This window comes from Bombina bombina, chromosome 4 (assembly GCF_027579735.1).
Source record: "Bombina bombina isolate aBomBom1 chromosome 4, aBomBom1.pri, whole genome shotgun sequence".
NCBI classification, from domain to species: domain Eukaryota; kingdom Metazoa; phylum Chordata; class Amphibia; order Anura; family Bombinatoridae; genus Bombina; species Bombina bombina.
Window position 1 is genome coordinate 704,613,138 of NC_069502.1, and position 15,522 is coordinate 704,628,659.

At 36.3% G+C, this 15,522-nt stretch overlaps 1 protein-coding gene across 5 annotated transcripts in view; it reads left to right on the top strand.

Moving 5' to 3' along the window:
* The window catches only part of BCLAF1 (BCL2 associated transcription factor 1), a 157,570-nt gene that overhangs the window by 63,550 nt on the left and 78,498 nt on the right, over positions 1–15,522 (top strand). For all 5 annotated transcript variants that reach the window (XM_053710892.1, XM_053710895.1, XM_053710896.1 and 2 more), the window contains exons 7-10: positions 11,518–11,623; positions 12,973–13,057; positions 14,292–14,467; positions 15,227–15,386. In XM_053710892.1, coding sequence (XP_053566867.1) covers positions 11,518–11,623; positions 12,973–13,057; positions 14,292–14,467; positions 15,227–15,386 — 527 coding nt within the window. The remainder of the gene's footprint in view (positions 1–11,517; positions 11,624–12,972; positions 13,058–14,291; positions 14,468–15,226; positions 15,387–15,522) is intronic.

The following is a 15,522-nucleotide window of genomic DNA, read 5'->3' on the forward strand; positions in this document are numbered from 1 at the left end:
ACGCTGATGATAACTGTTCTGACATACCCTCACACCAATCTCAAGGGGCCATGAGGGAGGTTTTGTCTGATGGAGAAATTTCAGATTCAGGAAAAATTTCTCATCAAGCTGAACCTGATGTTGTGACATTTAAATTTAAATTAGAACATCTCCGCGCACTGCTTAAGGAGGTGTTATCTACTCTGGATGATTGTGACAATTTGGTCATTCCAGAGAAATTATGTAAGATGGACAAGTTCCTAGAGGTTCCGGTGCCCCCCGACGCTTTTCCTATACCCAAGCGGGTGGCGGACATAGTAAATAAAGAGTGGGAAAGGCCCGGCATACCTTTTGTTCCCCCCCCCTATATTTAAGAAATTATTTCCTATAGTCGACCCCAGAAAGGACTTATGGCAGACAGTCCCCAAGGTCGAGGGGGCGGTTTCTACTCTAAACAAACGCACTACTATTCCTATCGAAGATAGTTGTGCTTTCAAAGATCCTATGGATAAGAAATTAGAGGGTTTGCTTAAAAAGATTTTTGTACAGCAAGGTTACCTTCTACAACCAATTTCATGCATTGTTCCTGTCACTACGGCAGCGTGTTTCTGGTTCGAGGAACTAGAAAAATCGCTCAGTAAAGAATCTTCGTATGAGGAGGTTATGGACAGAGTTCAAGCACTTAAATTGGCTAACTCTTTTGTTTTAGATGCCGCTTTGCAATTAGCTAGATTAGCGGCGAAAAATTCAGGGTTTGCTGTCGTGGCGCGCAGAGTGCTTTGGCTAAAGTCTTAGTCAGCGGATGTGTCTTCCAAGACAAAATTGCTTAACATTCCTTTCAAAGGTAAAACATTATTTGGACCTGATTTGAAAGAGATTATTTCAGACATCACTGGGGGAAAGGGCCACGCCCTCCCACAGGATAGGTCTTAAGGCTAATAATAAGCCTAATTTTCGTCCCTTTCGCAGAAACGGACCAGTCTCTAATTCTGTATCCTCTAAGCAAGAGGGTAATACTTCACAACCCAAACCAGCCTGGAAACCAATGCAAGGCTGGAACAAGGGTAAGCAGGCCAAGAAGCCTACCACTGCTACCAAAACAGCATTAAGGGATAGCCCCCGATCCGGGACCGGATCTAGTGGGGGGCAGACTTTCTCTCTTTGCTCAGGCTTGGGCAAGAGATGTTCAGGATCCTTGGGCGCTAGAAATAGTTTCTCAAGGTTATCTCCTGGAATTCAAGGAACTACCCCCAAGGGGAAGGTTCCACAGGTCTCAATTATCTTCAAACCAAATAAAGAGACAGGCATTCTTACATTGTGTAGAAGACCTGTTAAAGATGGGAGTGATACATCCAGTTCCAATAAGAGAACAAGGAATGGGATTTTATTCCAATCTGTTCATAGTTCCCAAAAAAGAGGGAACATTCAGACCAATTTTGGATCTAAAGATCCTAAACAAATTTCTCAGGGTACCATCGTTCAAAATGGAAACTATTCGAACGATCCTACCTACTATCCAGGAAAATCAATTTATGACTACCGTGGATTTAAAGGAGGCGTACCTACATATTCCTATCCACAAGGAACATCATCAGTTCCTAAGGTTCGCTTTTCTGGACAAGCATTACCAGTTTGTGGCACTTCCATTTGGATTAGCCACTGCTCCAAGGATTTTCACAAAGGTACTAGGGTCCCTTCTAGCGGTTCTAAGACCAAGGGGCATTGCAGTAGTACCTTACTTGGACGACATCCTGATTCAAGCGTCGTCCCTGTCAAAAGCAAAGGCTCATACGGACATCGTCCTAGCCTTTCTCAGATCTCACGGATGGAAGGTGAACAAAGAAAAAAGTTCTCTGTCCCCGTCAACAAGAGTTCCCTTCTTGGGAACAATAATAGATTCCTTAGAAATGAGGATTTTTCTGACAGAGGTCAGAAAATCAAAACTTCTAAGCTCTTGTCAAGTACTTCATTCTGTTCCTCGTCCTTCCATAGCGCAGTGCATGGAAGTAATAGGATTGATGGTTGCAACAATGGACATAGTTCCTTTTGCACGAATTCATTTAAGACCATTACAACTGTGCATGCTCAGACAGTGGAATGGGGATTATACAGACTTGTCTCCGACGATTCAAGTAGATCAAAAGACCAGAGATTCACTCCGTTGGTGGCTGACCCTGGACAATCTGTCACAGGGAATGAGCTTCCGCAGACCAGAGTGGGTCATTGTCACGACCGACGCCAGCCTAGTGGGCTGGGGCGCGGTCTGGGAATCCCTGAAAGCTCAGGGTCTATGGTCTCGGGAGAGTCTCTTCTCCCGATAAACATTCTGGAACTGAGAGCGATATTCAATGCTCTCAGAGCTTGGCCTCAACTAGCAAAGGCCAAATTCATAAGGTTTCAGTCAGACAACATGACGACCGTTGCATATATCAATCATCAGGGGGGAACAAGGACTTCCCTGGCGATGAAAGAAGTGACCAAGATAATTCAATGGGCGGAGGATCACTCCTGCCACTTGTCTGCGATCCACATCCCAGGAGTGGAAAATTGGGAAGCGGATTTTCTGAGTCGTCAGACATTCCATCCGGGGGAGTGGGAACTCCATCCGGAAATCTTTGCCCAAATAACTCAATTATGGGGCATTCCAGACATGGATCTGATGGCGTCTCGTCAGAACTTCAAGGTTCCTTGCTACGGGTCCAGATCCAGGGATCCCAAGGCGACCCTAGTAGATGCACTAGTAGCACCTTGGACCTTCAACCTAGCTTATGTATTCCCACCGTTTCCTCTCATCCCCAGGCTGCTAGCCAGGATCAATCAGGAGAGGGCCTCAGTGATCTTGATAGCTCCTGCGTGGCCACGCAGGACTTGGTATGCAGACCTGGTGAATATGTCATCGGCTCCACCATGGAAGCTACCTTTGAGACAGGACCTTCTTGTTCAGGGTCCATTCGAACATCCGAATCTGGTTTCCCTCCAACTGACGGCTTGGAGATTGAACGCTTGATTTTATCAAAGCGTGGGTTTTCAGATTCTGTAATAGATACTCTGATTTAGGCTAGAAAGCCTGTAACTAGAAAAATTTACCATAAAATATGGAAAAAATATATCTGTTGGTGTGAATCTAAAGGATTCCCATGGAACAAGATAAAAATTCCTAAGATTCTATCCTTTCTACAAGAAGGTTTGGAGAAAGGATTATCTGCAAGTTCTCTGAAGGGACAGATCTCTGCTTTATCTGTTTTACTTCACAAAAGACTGGCAGCTGTGCCAGATGTTCAAGCATTTGTTCAGGCTCTGGTTAGGATCAAGCCTGTTTACAGACCTTTGACTCCTCCCTGGAGTCTAAATCTAGTTCTTTCAGTTCTTCAAGGGGTTCCGTTTGAACCCTTACATTCCGTAGATATTAAGTTATTATCTTGGAAAGTTTTGTTTTTGGTTGCAATTTCTTCTGCTAGAAGAGTTTCAGAGTTATCTGCTCTGCAGTGTTCTCCGCCCTATCTGGTGTTCCATGCGTACTAAGCCTGGTTTTCTTCCGAAAGTTGTTTCCAACAAAAATATTAACCAGGAGATAGTTGTACCTTCTTTGTGTCCGAATCCAGTTTCAAAGAAGGAACGTTTGTTACACAATTTGGACGTAGTCCGTGCTCTAAAATTCTATTTAGAGGCTACTAAAGATTTCAGACAAACATCTTCCTTGTTTGTTGTTTATTCTGGTAAAAGGAGAGGTCAAAAAGCGACTTCTACCTCTCTTTCCTTTTGGCTTAAAAGCATTATCCGATTGGCTTATGAGACTGCCGGACGGCAGCCTCCTGAAAGAATCACAGCTCACTCCACTAGGGCTGTGGCTTCCACATGGGCCTTCAAGAACGAGGCTTCTGTTGACCAGATATGTAAGGCAGCGACTTGGTCTTCACTGCACACTTTTGCCAAATTTTACAAATTTGATAATTTTGCTTCTTCGGAGGCTATTTTTGGGAGAAAGGTTTTGCAAGCCGTGGTGCCTTCCATTTAGGTGACCTGATTTGCTCCCTCCCTTCATCCGTGTCCTAAAGCTTTGGTATTGGTTCCCACAAGTAAGGATGACGCCGTGGACCGGAGACACCAATGTTGGAGAAAACAGAATTTATGCTTACCTGATAAATTACTTTCTCCAACGGTGTGTCCGGTCCACGGCCCGCCCTGGTTTTTTAATCAGGTCTGATGAATTATTTTCTCTAACTACAGTCACCACGGTATCATATAGTTTCTCCTATATATATTTCCTCCTGTCCGTCGGTCGAATGACTGGGGTGGGCGGAGCCTAGGAGGGATCATGTGACCAGCTTTGCTGGGACTCTTTGCCATTTCCTGTTGGGGAAGAGAATATCCCACAAGTAAGGATGACGCCGTGGACCGGACACACCGTTGGAGAAAGTAATTTATCAGGTAAGCATAAATTCTGTTTTTTTTCTGTTGCTCATAAAAGCTAATGATAAACAGAGATGACACTCCCTTAACATAGTTTTACAATAAAGACTAAAGAAACCAGAAGAAATTGTTTCATTAACAAAGTATTTAGGTTAAAAAATGTAATGTCACTCTTAAAAGGTTTGTTATCAATTGATGACTTTCAAATATATACTCCTGAAGAGTATGTTTATAAATTAATTGGGGTTCAATCTTTGCAGGTATTTTGCTAAACAATTGGACCACATTGATCAAAATGTACTAACTTACTAACTAGTTAGCTTCTTTGTACTAAATACTAAGTGCACAAAATGGCATCTAGTTGTTAAAGGACCATGAAATCCAGTTAAATTATAGTCAATAAATGCATAATAAAAGGACAATGAAAAAGCACTTTGAATGTTTTTTTTTTAAACTTTAAAATTTGCTTTAATGCCCTCTTTCCTATGTGACAATCATCAGCAAATTAGTTATATATGTATACAATGTGAATTCTTGGTCAGCTGATGCCTCAGAAAGAGTGCACAAAGACTTATCACATTTTGATAATGGAAGTTAATTGGAAAGTTTTTTTTTGTTTTTTTTTTTTTAAACTGCATTCTCTAAATTATGAAAGTTTTGTTTTGACAGTGTCCATTTAAAACATTGTTGTCTTGAATTGTGATAACATTGAATTTAAATGTATGACAAGCATCTGTACCATTGACTGTAAGCTTTGATAAGAACAACCCCTTTTACAAAGTAGATGATTCCATTGCAAAGCAATAAATGCTAAGATATGTCACCAATTGCTCTTAAATTAATATTAGTAAACTACTCCCCTGAAACAATAGCTATCATTTTAAAATATTCTAAAAGGAATCTCAGAATTCATACTCCCATCCATATTTATAGTATGTTTTTAGAGATGTACACTCAGCATAATCTTTTATATATTTGGAATAATTTGTATTGCTGTATTTGAGTCCTTTTGAGGGAATATTATTATTTTAAGTATAATGTAGTATAGTTAAAGGGACACTGAACCCAGATAGAGCATGCAATTTTAAGCAACTTTCTTATTTACTCCTATTATAAATTTTTCTTCGTTCTCTTGATATTTTTATTTGAAAAGGTTTTTTTTTTTTTTTTTTTTTTGGTTCAGTACTCTGGACAGCACTTTTTTATTGGTGGATGAATTTATCCACCAATCGGCAAGAACAACCCAGGTTGTTCACCAAAAATGGGCCGGCATCTTAACTTACTTTCTTGCATTTCAAATAAAGATACCAAGAGAATGAAGAAAATTTGATAATAGGAGTAAATTAAAAAGTTGCTTAAAATTTCATGCTCTATCTGAATTATGAAAGAAAAAATTTGGGTTCAGTGTCCCTTTAAGTCTTCCTCTGCAGGGTTTTCTTCTTGGTGATAACAATTTCTAATTTAAGCACAGATTTTAATAGCTCAGTTCTTATGAAGGTGTATGATTTTGTTTAATTATTGTGTTTTCTGATTGTTTGTTGAAGTTAACACAATGATAGCATATTGGACATCCGTGGCAGTTTGCTTGTTCTACCTGTTTTATATAAGCTAAATGCTCATTTCTGAACACCAGCTTCTTTCATATCGTCATATTTTCATGAGTGGGTTCACTTTAGGCCAAAAGTGAAAAAAGTACTGCAGATTATATCTATTATATTACACAGTTATATTTGAACAACTCATTAAACACAACAAGAGCATGAGTGTGATGTCAACATCAAGACAATACTCTGGTTATTTGTCACTTAACCCATTCAAGTATAAGTGGATGGGTGGCATTCCTTTTCCTTTTTGCCTCATAGAAATGACACTACTTGTCCTCTAGAGCAGTGTTACTCAATTTCAGTAATCGGGGCCCCAAACAGGCTAGATTTTCATGTTCAACGAACTAGAGCACAGATAAAATAATCAGCTGATGGGTGAGAGCAGGTTAATAACCATGAATATTGATAAGCTGATTATTTCACCTGTGCTGCAGTTATGAAAATCTTGCCTGTTAAGGGTCCTGAGGACTGGAGTTGAGAAACACTGCACTAGAAAACATGTACTGGACTACACATAGAAGACTGAGACCCATCGTTCTCTCCAAAGTGGAATGATGTGTGCCTTTTTTAATTGGTCATAGAAATAGTTATTACGTGTGCTCTTTAGTTTCCTTCCCCCCCCCCCACCCTTTTTAATAGTAAATCAAATCTCAAGCGAAAGATAATTGTGTTAATAAAAGTACTAACCTAGTCAAGATCATCTATCTTGAATATTTATTTACGAATGTAGTCCACAAATGAGGTATCATGGTAGAGGTGTATGGGATCAGTTTTTTGGTGGTAACATTTTAGATTTTGATTTGTGGATTTCCTTCTAACATATCATTCTAAGTTGATGACCAATACAAGCATATATACATTTAAATAATCTCTGTAAAAAAAATGTTGTAATAATAATTTGTCATGTAAAAAAACAGAACCATAAGGTCCTTTTATTTCTGATTTTTAGGTGGAAAAAGATGCTTTTGCTTAGACCTCAGATTAACATTTTTTGTTTTGTTGTTGAAAATTTTAATTTAAAACTTAGGCACAGCTAACTGAAGTATGTATATTTAGCTCACTGAAAAGGACATATATTAAAAAAATCAAATCTAGTTAACCTTAACAACGGTGATCTATACCCTGTACGTCAGCCGTGCTTCCAGGGCTGTAGGAACGTGAGACTCGCTGATAATGGTGAGACTGTGCTATTTGTGCATTCCTCACTGCCTGAGGCCTGCAGAAATAGAGCAGATCTCGCCAACCGCCCTAGAAGATGTCCGGCATACAGGGTATTTTGGCTATCATTAAGGGTTAAAGATTTGAACAAAACACTTTTAGCCACTTAAGATTGTATATTTTGACTTACCCTCATTAAATATACATATTTTCTATAATTTAACGGTACTTGAAAGTCAAAATTAAACTTATCGTTCAGCATTTAAGTTTAAACAACTTCTCAATTGACTTATATGTAATTTGCTTTGTTCTCAATATCCTTGGTTGAAGAAGATACATATCTAGGCTCAGAGCTACCTTTTTATGCCTTTTGCCATTGGCTCACCAGATGTCTTCAGCTAGCTCTCCATTGTGTTGCTGCTCCTTTAACATAGGATACCAAGAGAATTAAACAAATATGATAACAGAAAACTCTATTTGAACCATGAAAGAAAATAAATTGGGTTTCATGTCTATTTAAAAACAATAAAGTGGGAAATGGCTTTAATGTATATATACTTTTTTTTATGGAGTGGAAGGGGTTACAAAGTGAAATAGGGGGAAACAATTCAATAAAAAAGATTTTTTTGCATCATTCCATTATGCCACCCTGTTTGGTTTATGAAATACCTGTGTCTCATCCCCCACATTTTTTATATATATATATTTTTTTCAAGCACATGTACACAGCTCTGCTTAAAATGAGCTGACAATACCCAGTGTTGATTTCTCTTTCATTATGACTAGGTCCTGGAAAATGTTTTGAAAAAAAGGCAAACTCATATAACACAATATAATAAACATGCTGATGCAAAAAAACATGCAAAGTCTTCCTGACACAAATGGCCTAAAACTGAATTTCTAGCTCCACAAATACCTTGTTATGATGGAATTATTCTTGGAGCCCTACCCATGTAGTGGCTCTTTCAAGGTGTATTGATTGGTTTTGAGAAATGTACTGGATGCTGGGCGGTAAGTGAATAAAGCTGAATGTCCACCTGTTCCGATTTTACCGTTTTTATTTTTTGTGTCTATTATAAAGCATTATGTTAAGACTGCTGAATATTTAAAACTAGATATCAGATGATTGCAGTCTCCAGCACTGGCCTTGTACTATAGTACTGTAATAAGAAAATATAAATAGTTACTATTTAAAACTATTATCTGCCTTATATCTAATTAACATACATAACATTATTTACAATACATGGTATATATATCTGCTTTTCTGGTATTTTTTGGAGTATTTATTTACCATTTATGGCAATTCTCTTTTTTTAATTTAATATCCTAAAATTCTTTGTCCAGACATTTCAAAGTGAGAGGGTTAGTCTGTATCTGGTGTTGGGGAGCTGAACGAGTGCCATGGTGTGTTTTTTTTTTTTTTTTTGTGTATGCTGCTTAAAGGGACACCAAACCCAAATTTTTTCTTTTTTGATTCAGATAGAGCATGCAATTTTAGGCAACTTTGTAATTTACTCCTATTATCAATTTTTCTTTGTTCGCTTGCTTTCTTTATTTAAAAAGAAGGCATCTAAGCTTTTTTTTTTGTTTGTTTCAGGACTCTGGACAGCACTTTTTTATTGGTAGATGAATTTATCCACCAATCAGCAAGAATAGCCCAGGTTGCTCACAAAAATGAGCCGGCATGTAAACTTACATTCTTGCATTTCAAATAAAGATACCAAGAGAATGAAGAAAATTTGATAATAGGAGTAAATTAGAATGTTGCTTAAAATTGCATGCTCTATCTGAATGATGAAAGAAAAAAATTGGGTTCAGTGTCCCTTTAAGTTTAAACTACTTGTTCAACATATGGAAAGCAGATCCCAATAAACTTTTAAGGGATGTGAAACAAAACTTTCTTTTGTGATTCAGACAGAGCATACGATTTTTAAAAGGTTTCCAATTGACTTCTTTCATCAAATTTGCTTTGTTCCCATGATATTCTTTGTTCAAGAGATACCTAGGTAGGTGTCTCGAGCACTGCATGGTAGGAAATACTTCTGCCCCCTAGTGGTCTTGCAAATGGATAACATTCTTGTAAAACTGCTGCCATATAGGGCTCCAGAAATGGGCCAGCTCCTGAGGTTATGTCCCTCCTTTTCAACAAACGTTTCCAAGAAAATGAAAAAAAATCTATAAAAGAAGTAGGAAGTTGTTTAAAATGACATGCTCTATCTAAACCATGAAAGAGAACATTTTTGGGTTTCATAACACTTTAATTTGAATAACACCTGCCAGTGACTGGAGACAAAATCGAAGATCACCAAACAAACTCTCACTGCATGTTAAATCAAATGCAGTCAGAGCAATTATTTTCCCTCTTCTTTTTTTTTTGTATTTGTTTATTTTTTAAAAGGAGTATCGTAATGAAAATAATAAGCCGCAATGCATTACTTGCATCAAGCATATCTGTGCAATAATAAAAAGCTATATCGCATTAGAGCTGTTACTGTGTTTTATATTTCTTTACATATTTATACAGTTTCTCAAATTGCCTCCTTTTAGTTGGTTTTGCAAATAATGAATAGTCCCACTGAGTGCCTGAGAATCGTCATAAAATATAAAAATACACATTTTTAATCATATAATTTTATTAAAAACTGTTAGATTTAAAAAATAAATAAATTGTTTTTTGGCTTTCAGTTAACTTGGTTTTCAGTTAACGCACTACCTTAATAATTATGTTTACTACACTATATTTTAGTTGTTTAACCTATTTTATATTTTGGTCATACTCCTATGAAATCCTATTCATAACTGGTGGGTATATTGCCTTGTTCCTCATAGAGTAAAAATAAATAAATTGTGACCCTCTGCTGCCGCACAATAATCTCATAACCTTTGTCACATCTGCCTGTGTTGGTATTGGGTCTCAACTTAAAGGAAGAATGCATATTGTAAATGGTAACAAATAACTGAATCCTCCTAGGAAACTGGAAAGGTTGCATTAAACTTAATCCAAAGATGCTTGAGCCATCTGGTCACTCTATTATTTTTGGTTGAATTACTTCATTTAGTTCCCTTGTTTTTTCTTTTTGTTCTGCACCATCAAGAGATTTTGTCCTTATAATCTTTGTTGACAATTTATTTCCATCCTTAAAGGGACAGTCTACTTTAGAATTTGTTTAAATAGATAGCTAATCCCTTTTATTGCCCATTCCCAAGTTATGCATAACCAGCACAGTTATATTAATATTCGTTTTACCTCTGATTACCTTGTATCTAAGCCTCTGCAGACTGCCCCCTTATTTCACTTCTTTTTGACAGACTTGCATTTCAGCCAATCAGTGCCCTCTCATAAGTAACTCCATGGGACTGAGTACATTGTTATCTGTATGGCACATATGAACTAGCACTGTCTAGCTGTGAAAGACTGTCAAATGCACTGAGATAAGAGGCGACCTTCAAGGGCTTAGAAATTGGCATATGAGCCTACCTAGGTTTAGCTTTCAACAAAGAATACCAAAAGAACTAAGCAAATTTGATGATAAAGGTAAATTGGAAGGTTTTTTAAAATGTAATGCCTTATCTGACTCCTGAAAGTTTTTTTTTTTTATTTTGACTAAGGCTGTCCATTTAAGTTTTTGTGGTTTTGCCTTTCTTTCAAGCTCTGGAAAGAACTTGCCCAGTCAGTGTTTTTAGTCTAATTTTTTGTATATCTTATGCTTGGCCTTTTCTCTCATTTCGGCTTTAGGGTCTCTTCTCTCATATTGTTTGTAGCTTGGTTGTACATCAGCTGTAGCAGAGAAGAAAAAATGTGTTTAGAAGAGAGTCTGAGCACTTAAAGTTTCTACTTAATCCAAGCATCATAAGACCAGTATACCCAACAGTTCTAAATATGATACGAGTATGAATACATGTTTTAATAGTGATTTTATTTTTCTTGGACTACACATAATTACAGTACAGTGTCTAGTCATGTTTTAATGTCTAATAAGGCTTGGAGCGCATGTGAATACTACTTAGAATTAATTTTGGTTAATATTTTTCTTCCAGTAGTATTTAATACATATAGAAGTTGTGTTGTGTGATTTCTTTTTTCAAATGTGTTTATTTCAAGAAAACAAAACAAAAAAAAACTACCCTTTTGCAAATGCACTCACTAATAGTGCAGGTTTTTAGGAGTTTAGGTAGAATGGGGAAGGGGAAAATAAGCGTAGTAAATGAAATAATCCACATGATTTATTTCTTTCTGTCTTTTTATTAGGATTGAAAGTTTGTTACTTTTCACCTCCAGAAATTCCCACTGTGTAAGGAATGTGGATTAGTGTTTAAGGGGAGTAAAACTAATAGAACAGTGTTTCTCCTCTACAACCAACAGAGCATTACTTCAAGGGTGACGGAAAGACCCTCAGTGAAAGGTTTACAGAATATCAGAAAGTCACATCAGAGCATTCCAGCCGCCCAAAGAGCCCTGAAATACATAGGTATGTCACACTGCTGTACAGTTATTTTTTTTATTTTTTTGTTAAATGTTACACTACATAGAGAACATTCTACACTGGAAGTACATCTATAAAGCCCTGGAAAAAAATTCCACTACAAAATTATCAGTTCTCTGGTTTTACTATTTATAGGTATGTGTTTGAGTACAATGAAAATTTTTTGTTTTATTCTATAAACCACTGACATTTCTCCCATATTCCAAATAAAAAAATACTGTCATTTAGAGCATTTATTTGCAGAAAATAACTGGTCAAAATAACAAAAAGATTGAGTGTTTTCAGACCATGATAAATGGAAAGAAAGCAAGTTCATATTATTTTTTTTAACACAATTGCTAAGTCAAAACATTATTACAGTTCAGAAATCAATATTTGGTGGAATAACCATGATTTTCAATCACAGCTTTCATGCGTATTGCCATGCTCTTCACTGGTCTTTCACATTGTTTGTGGGTGACTTTATGCCACTCCTGGCCTCAAAAAGTCAAGCAGCTCAGCTGTGATGGCTCTTGACCATTCATTTTTGTCTTGAGAGGATCCAGAGGTGTTTTCAATAGGGTTCAGGTCTGGAGATTGTGCTGGCCATGACAGGGTCTTGATCTGGTGATCCTCCATCCATCCACACCTTGATTAACCTGGCTGTGTGGCATGGAGCATTTTCCTGCTGGGAAAAAAAAAATCCTCGGAGTTGGAGAAGATAATACATGCATCCTTCACAAAGGTAAATAAGGGTGTGGATGGAGGACCACCAGATCAAGACCCTGTCATAGCCAGCCCAATCTTCAATCCTGAACCACATTGAATTTTTGAGCCAGGGGTGGCATAAAGTCACCAAATAGCACAGCAATTTAAAAATTTAAAAGATCGGTAGAGAGCATGACGAGATGCATGAAAGCTGTGATTGAAAATCTGGGTTATTCCACCAAATATTGATTTATGAACTCTTCGTAAGTTAAAATATTAGTATTTTGTTATTTAAAATGAATATGGACTTGTTTTCTTTGTATTATTCAAGTTCTGAAAACACTGCATCTTTTTTGTTATTTTGACCAGTTGTCATTTTTGCAAATAAATTCTCTAACAATAATTTTATTTAAAATTTGGGAGAAATGTTGTCAGTAGTTTATAGAACAAAACAAAAATGTTAATTTTACTAAAACACATACCTATAAATAGTAAAACTAGAGAAACTAATCATTTTTGTAGTGGTCGCTTAATTTTTTACAGAGCTGTATGATTGGAATTTTGTATTTATGTATCTTTATATCTGTCTAATATAAATATATATAAATCAATAATAACCTTGTGGTTGTCTTTTCATTTTGATATAGGAGAATAGACATATCTCCTAAAATCCTGAGGAAGCACTCGCATGTAGAGGATGAAGATAAAGTTACAAAAGAAGAGCCTCCAAAGGTATTTGTACACTGGGTAACAACTGGTACATGTTTAGTTGCCCCTCTTAGGGTAATTTGCATACATGAAAAAAAAATGTAGTGCTCAACCAGGGGATGTTCATTGCTAGTCACTGGCACAGATGCAGCTTCTTATCCCAAAAGATGTTTGTCACAGCAGTTTGTTTCCAGCAGTTTATCAGTCTGGGCCTACCTAAAATGTTCTCGGCTAAGTAACTTTCTCTTTTTTCCCCTTGTCTCTGTCTTTAATAAACAATGCTTTTGTCATACTTGCAGAGGAGTATTTATCTCAACCTTGAAGAGACACTTGTCCTTTTCAGCCAAGGAGTAAAAAAATAGCAATATTGGAGTATTAGTTTACTTAAAAAACATTTTAAGCATATGTAAATGCTGCTCTTTCATACACTTTACTTGACAGAAATGTTTTGAGTAGTTTCCCAATAATGGTTTCTGGCACCAGATAAACTATTAATTATATGAAGAAAATATAAAGCATTTGTAAACTGTTTTTGCCTTCGTTTTGGTAAGGATAATAATGAAAAAAACTGTACAAAGGATTGCTTTTAGTCTGTGAGGGCTCTTCACAACGCTCAATGATTTATTTTGCATAGCTTTTGGTTTCTAAAATAACAAGATTACTGGTTGAAGTTCAAAATTAAATGGAACTAAGCAGTTATTATTGGTACAGTTAGTCACACACATTAAACTAAGCCTACTTACCTATATTATATGTATATTAAAAATATTTTAAGCTCCTTTATGTGCTTGGCCTTAGAAATGTGTTTTTGTGCAAAAGGAAAAAGTCCCAAAGGGACATAAGTGAACATGACAATAATAAATGACTGTACATATGCTGTCTAGTGATATTGAACTATAGGAGAAGACTTGTAAAAACAGAATCTCAGCAGAATAAATTTTGATACGCTTTCTGCACATGCAGCCACCAGGAATGTTTTACTACCTGACTTGTTCCCACACACCGTTCATGTTTATGGTGGTGATGTGTGTACACAAAGCTTATTCCAGTATAAGTAACTACAAAGTGTGGTTAGTAGCTATGGGCATGAATGGGAATTAGATTTACATGCAAAAATATGATTACTAAACTTAAATTATTTCCAACCTGCATATCACTGTATTGTTTCATGTAATGTGTGCTTTTATCTAATATAAGTTTTCACAATTTCAGATTGTTTTTATTTTTACAAATGATTTAATGTTAACTTAATATATAGGTAGAAAAAAAGATAAAGAGTAACTCAGCTGATGTGCGAAGTAATGTTGAACGCCGAAAAAAGGAGCACCGCAAAGAGCGTGGAAACTCCAAATGCTCCAGGGAATCTAGTAGTTCGCGAAAGAAGGAAAAGACACACAAAGATCTTAAAGAATGCAGAGTTTTGAAGGATGACAAGTAAGTACAAACTACTATAAAATTAAATTCTGTGCTAATGAGATATTGCTAAACCAGAAGTTTGCGTAATGTAAACGACCACAATTGTTTGTCTTACAGCAAAATGTATTTGTCTTTTACACGACTTATGGTGGATGAGGACAAAAACTTTGGAATAACAAGCTAACTGAAAAAAATGACAAATTATTGTGTCCTATTATCCAGGCAACACCAGGAAGTTGGACTTCAGTGCAGTGCATTTCTAGAAACCGTTTGTGTAAGAACTTTGGTTCTTTGTGCTTGGTTCCGCACTTTTTCAACTCATAACACCACAGTTCAAGTTTTACAGGCTGCTGTAAACCTTTGTTTAGTGTAATTCACTTTGGACTTAGGAACTGTTTAATGAAGGTTTTTTTCATTAACATTAAGTTTCAATGTGGTTGAAGAAGTATATTTGTGAGACGTGTTAATTTTTAAGTCACAATTTAATAAAGTGCTTGTTGGATAATTTTTATATATATAATATATATATATATTCTTTTTAATGAGTTACCTTCTAGACTAGTCTTAAATACTTTTTTTCTATTGTAGTCTTAGAAATAAGTATATATATATAAAAAAAAGCTTCTATTTCCTTCAGGGTGAAAAAACAAAACAAAATCATGACTTTGAATGACCTTGTGTTATTTATTTCAGTGTTGTTATATGGCACATTTGTTTTTAGCAAGTTGTATATTGTATTTTTGCTGATTATTTTATTTGTCAACTTTTACATTCTAGTAAGCATAAAAAAGAGCATGAACCATCTCCAACCCCATCATCTGGTAGTTCTCATGAAGGAAAAGACAGTAAGATTAACAGGGATGAAGAATTTAAAGATCCTCCAGATCCCAAAGATTACCCTGTGTTTTCAGGAATCGGCAGACCTAGGGGAACATTTGTAAGTAGACTTTAGGCATCTGTTTTGTTTCTAAATGTTTTATAGTTCCCACACAAGCTTTGTAGCACCCAAACTACACAAATAGGTAGTATGTGTCTGTGTTATATGTAAACAAGTTAGTGATTTATGACATAAT